At 34.5% G+C, this 5,855-nt stretch overlaps 1 protein-coding gene across 1 annotated transcript; it reads right to left on the bottom strand.

Annotated features, from left to right (window-relative positions):
- Positions 1-1,458: 1,458 nt before the first annotated feature.
- LOC107609238 (putative inactive receptor kinase At5g16590) lies at positions 1,459-4,709 on the bottom strand. Its single transcript, XM_016311126.3, has 2 exons — positions 3,207-4,709; positions 1,459-2,366 (listed from the first exon to the last, which is right to left on the bottom strand). Exons 1-2 carry the CDS (start codon positions 4,483-4,485, stop codon positions 1,723-1,725), a joined length of 1,923 nt encoding a protein of 640 aa, XP_016166612.1. The 5' UTR covers positions 4,486-4,709; the 3' UTR covers positions 1,459-1,722.
- Positions 4,710-5,855: the final 1,146 nt, after the last annotated feature.

Genomic DNA, 5,855 nt, shown 5'->3' with positions numbered 1-5,855 from the left:
TGTGTAACCCAATGAATAAGCCAAGTGGTAAGAGGAACTAAATAATGCTTCTAAATTCTAAAATCTCTCTCATCACAGTCAGTGGCGTATGTTTATGAATGAAATTGAAGGAAACTTCAGTGAGAAATTGATGAAACATCCGCTCTTGTCTTAACTCATTTAGTGAACTGTAAGTACAATATACTTTTGAAGTTCTATAAATAGAATTTAATTTTGATACATTATTAATATAAATTAATTTTTATATGTACATCTAACATCAATAAAAATAACTATTTTTACATTGATATTTGATAGTATAAATTATCATCCAAAAAAAACGAATGTAAATTATACCACTGTAAAAAACGTTTTATATTATACCACTGTAAAAAACGTTTTATATTATCAATTTATCAAATTTAAACTCCATAAAAATAATCATTCCTTTAAATTTTCATGCGAAGATAAATTCAATTAGAAAAATGTTAATGTTAGAGTAAAATGTCAGCACGGCAGAAACAAAAGCAAGACTAAGATATGCAGTTTCCTATAACATCAAAATAATTAGATGAAAGGTCTGATTAGGTTCTGTAAGGGGAAGCGCATTGTATAGGAAAGAATAAGAGTGAATTAGGTAAGAATTAAATTAAATCAGAGCAGAGACGAAGACTATAATTTTATTGAAGAGGAATTTTACAGAGAAAAATACTCTAATTTACATTCCTATTATTTCTATTTATTAATAATTCACACTAACTAATAAAACTATCCTAACTAAACTTCGGATTCACTTTTACTCTTGGAAGTTGGAAGTAATGCTTAATCAAAAGAAAATGATTCAGAATTGAAAAATTAGTAGCTCATCTACTATAGATGACCCACCTTAAGAATATGGGTGGCAGAGCAAATTGTATTAACATAATTTAAAATTTGGCAACATTTATCATGATTATATATGTATTTGTTTATGTAACATTATTCTCACTTTTGAGGAAGATAATTTTCTATTTATACAAGGGTTTAGTGTATATTTTATGAAATATAAAAATAGTTTAATTTTGATATACTAACATGTAAAACATTTTATACAGTCGTGCAATTACATCCATTCTTTTAAATGACTATTCGATAGTTATTTTTACTGTCGGTAGTTATTTACGTGTCATTCGAAATTAGATGCACGTGTAAAACTACTTTACACGACCAGTGCATCAAAATTAAATTCATATAAAGATACCAAATATATTATTACCTAAATTCTGAAATTAATTTATATTTTAAGAACTAGGAAAAAGTCAGTTAAATTTCATCAAACATAAAGAGACGAATATAATTTGCTAAAAGAATTATGACACAACAATCCAACAATAATCAGGAAGAAGTGAAGGAGAAACATATTCTAGATATCCAAACAAAGTATTCACAAGTCACCAAAACAAAAAAAAACACAAAGTATTCACATTTCACACCAAATCCTGTGAAAATAAAAATAAAAATAAATAGATGTCTTTTTTTGAATGTAATGTAAATGAATTTGGGGCTATAGTAACATTGAAACCCCAAAACAAGACTCAAGGCAAATGACAAAAGGGAATTGAGGGGTTAAGACAAAAGGGATCATGAACAACTGGTTCTATGAAAGTTCAATGAATAAACAAACAAACAAACTACAATAATATGGCTATGCCAAAAACAGGCCAATGATGAAATAATGAAGGGTTTCTCTCTTCAATTCTATGTTCAAGCTTGTGGGGGACCAGAATCAACAGAGTAGTACTGTTGTGAAAATTCATTTTTTTCTTCTTCTTCCTCTTTCTCTAAACTAGAACGTGAAATTTCCTGAATCCTGCTTTCAACCACCTCCATTGAAGGTCTCTTGTCGGGGTATTGAGCTGTGCATTCGAGCGCGAGCTGCAAGAGCTTCACCATTTCATCCTCAATGTTCTGGTACCTAAGGAGCTCCACGTCGAAAACCTCAGTGTTCCACTCGTCTTGAACCACCGACTGGACCCATCTTGGGAGGTCTACACCATCTTCATTCAGTGAGGAATGAGTGGGAGCCTTCCCCGTTAGGAGTTCCAAGAGCATTATACCAAAGCTGTAGACGTCTGCCTTTTGTGATACTTTGCGAGAGTCAGTGACCTCTGGGGCGCGATAGCCGGAAATACGGTTGGGTGTGGCGGTCGGGAGAGCAAGATGAGCAAGGCCAAAGTCGGAGACACGAGCTTCAAATGATTTGGTGAGAAGGATATTTGAGGATTTGATGTTTCCATGCGAGGATGTTGGTCCGTGTGAATGTAGGTATGCGACCCCACGAGCAGCGCCAAGGGCAATGGCAGACCTTGTTTCCCAATTCAGGGGAGTCCTGCCGGCGCCATTATTCGCTGTAACATGAAAACCGAAAAGCAAACTATGTCAAATAAGCTGTACCAATACTAAATTCATTCATTTGCATCCAAGTTTTGAAAATTTGCATGTTCATTCAACTTAAAAGTTGCAAAAAGGATCATAAATGTTGATCATTATTCATTGTAACAAGCATGACATCATATCTAAGACCAATGCACATTTGAGGTGAAAGTATTACCATTTAGAAATTAGAACACCACAGGGAGCTTACCAAAGAAATTCCATTGAACTATTTGACATAAAGGGCAGTCCGGTGCACAAGCACCTTGTGTTAGGGAGGAGCCGCACCCAAAGGGTGTAATTTGGGTGCAATTTAGACAGCCTAACTTGATAATTACAAATCAATGGCTGCTTCCATGGCTTGAGCCCGTGACATATAACCAAGCAAAGAAATCACAATTACGAAAATTCAGGATCAGCTAAGATGCACAAAACTTCTGATTTCTCAGAAAATACTTTAGATAATAACTCTTGAAGCAAGATTTCATCTGCCATGTGCAATGGCCACCAAAACCCGTTATGATAACAATCTTGTCACTAACTACAAGCCTTCCTATTCAGAAAAACAAATTAGAAACACAAAGGGACAAATAAAAAGCAACAACTAGTTACACAATGATCTACCCTAAAGTAGACACAACAACAACAGCCGCAATCATTCACTTAACTTGTAAACTAAAGAATCAGCATCATGACACACACAAAGAATAAAATATATACATATAGAATTGAAAGTTGAAACAGTCCAAAAATGACAACAAAGCAAACAAGAAAAAGAAAGAAAAAAAGCACATTCTTTTTTTTTTTAGTTTTACCATGTAATAATGCAGACAAGCTTCCCATTGGCATGTAATCATACACAACAAGCTTCTCATCTTTGCTGAAGTAGTGACCCCTGAGTGGAACCAAATTCTCATGAACCATCTTCCCAACTTGCTCTATCTTCTCCCTGAACTCCCTCTCCGGCAGGGTAACATCCTTCAGGCGCTTCACGGCGACGCTGATCCCCAAATCCATCGTGGCCTTATAGGTGGTTCCGAATGTCCCTTTTCCAAGAACCTCAGCAGAAGCCCTCAGCAACTCTTCAAGATCAAACGGCCTATTCACATCACCAAAGAATACTAAACTTTTTGCACCACCACCATTGCTCTTGCTTTCAACCTTTGAAGCCGCAACGGCCGAGGAACCACTAGCACCACCACCATCTCGTGCCACGTCAGCAACCTCCACACTTTTTGGAGGTGCAGCCGCAGAAACATCCCTGGAATCAGTTTTTCTGGATTTTCTGCATAACAAGAACAAAAGCAGTAGAATCAAAATCGCTCCAATTACAGACCCAATAACAATACCCGCAATTGCACCGCCAGAGAGCTTATTCTTCTTCTTATGGCTCCCTCCTCCACCATTGTTACTACCAGGGCAAGCTTCAAGGGGCTTCCCACAGAGCTCATTCCCGGAAAAAGCGCTTTCATTCAACCCCGAAAACCGCTCCGGAACCGAACCGTTCAACTGATTATTCGACACGTTGAACTGATGCAGAGGCGGAACACTAAGGTCAGGGATGCTCCCAGTGAAGTGATTATTCTCTAAATAGAGAGTATCCAAACGAGTAAGAGAATTGAACTTGGGAGAGATCTCGCCGCTGAAATTGTTCTTCCCCAAATTCAACCTAACCAAATTCTCCATAGAGAACAAGAAATCAGGGATTTGGCCATTGAAGAAGTTCCCCTGAAGATAGAGGTTTCTGAGAGAGGTGAGTTTGGCGAAATCGGAGGGAATGGGACCGGTGAGTGCATTGAATCGGAGAGAGAGGGTCTGAAGCTCAGTGAGGTTACCCAAACCCAATGGAAGGTTCCCTGAGAGACCCATGCCTGGGAGCCTCAACGTTGTTACTCTGTTTCTCTTTTCGTTTTCGCAGAACACACCCGTCCATGAGCATGGATTCTGTTCCGTTTGGTTCCAGAGGAGGGAGCGACCACCAACAGTGGCCCGTAGGGTTAGGAGGGTTGCTCTGTCGGAGGCTAGATCGCCGCCGGAAACAATGGCGGAGGATAACAGGACGAGGAGTGTGGATAGAAACAGAGTGTTGTTCATGGTTTTTTGGTTGGGGAATTGTTGCTGGGTGAATGTTTGTGGGGGTTTGGGTGGGCTATAGTGTCGGCGCCATGGCGGATGTGGCGTTTGGAAGGTGAGAAAAGGGGAAGAAAACGGAGAGAAAGTGAGAGAGAAAAAAGAAAGTGGTGAGAGAGAAAAAACTTTATATAAAGAGAAAGAGAGAGAGTGGCAAGTGGTGGGCGTCACGTATATTATAACATAGACCTCCACCTAGCAGATTTGGCTCCTTTATTCCCTTATTTCCTTCCCGCTTTGTGTTTAACTGTTTTACCCTGTACATATTTACTTTGATTTTTTTCCTTTTTGTTTTTTGAAGTTAGTAGATATTTTGCCTTATAATTAAAATTTTGTGTTTCAATTTTAAGTTTAATTTTAATTTATTTAGTGTACAGGATTTGACAGGTAAGAATTTTATACCATTATTTAATTAGATTTAAGTCAGAGAGTTTTTGAAACCATTAAGACAATCTAGATAAAAAAAATTTGTGTAAAATCAATTTAGATTGGTCTAATAATTAGATTATTAATCTATTTAAATAAATATTAACATTTAAATTTTGTCTTGTACATACATTAATTCATTAGTCAACGATAAATTTTTAAATAAAACTCAAATCTGTAATAGAATAATCTCTAATCTGCTAAAAAAATAAAAAATTTTGCAAAAATTAGAATTATATAACATACTTTAAGCATGTGTTAAATAATTTATTTATTTTTGGAGAGTGAATTTAAAAAAATTTTGAATAAATTCATTCGTGATATACTATTTATATATAATTCAAATCATGTCATTTATAAATTGACATATTTTTAAAAGAGACGTTTCTGTCGTACTTTTAGACTCAATTTAAGATTTAAAGTGTAATAAATAATTTTTTAAATAATAAATTTATAAATTATTTTTTATTAATGTGGTCATATACTAATTAATTGTTTGTGTAAAATTGTTTTATATTAATGATGTATAAATTTAAATTCTTTCATTTTATAAAAAAAAATATTTTGTTACAAAACTTTAATTAGATTAAGGGTAATAAAAAATTTAGAAAGTCAATATTTTTTTTAATAATTAACTAATATCTTAAACTTTTGATATTTTCTTACACATGTTTCTACGCGTGAATTATAGAATATAACTTATATTGATATTATAAAGAATTTATACATATAATTTGATAATATCTTTATATTTTGCACAATTATTAATATTGACTACATATTGACAAAAGTTCAACAAATTAGTGAATTTTTTTATAATAAAATTCAAATGTTAGTTGTTAAATAAAAAGAACAAAAATTTTAGATAAAAAAAGAACAAGATGTAAATTATAGAATAAAATTCTATC

Source organism: Arachis ipaensis, chromosome B7, assembly GCF_059453495.1.
Source record: "Arachis ipaensis isolate K30076 ecotype BB chromosome B7, ASM5945349v1, whole genome shotgun sequence".
In the NCBI taxonomy this organism is placed as follows: Eukaryota; Viridiplantae; Streptophyta; class Magnoliopsida; order Fabales; family Fabaceae; genus Arachis; species Arachis ipaensis.
This window is presented reverse-complemented; position numbering and strand designations above follow the sequence as displayed.

Coding starts and splice junctions, on each gene's coding strand:
- LOC107609238 (XM_016311126.3), bottom strand. CDS start 4,485: ATGAACAACACTCTGTTTCTATCCACACTCCTCGTCCTGTTATCCTCC. Junction 2,367..3,206: donor CTTGTCTGCATTATTACATG/GTAAAACTAAAA, acceptor TTCATGTTACAG/CGAATAATGGCGCCGGCAGG.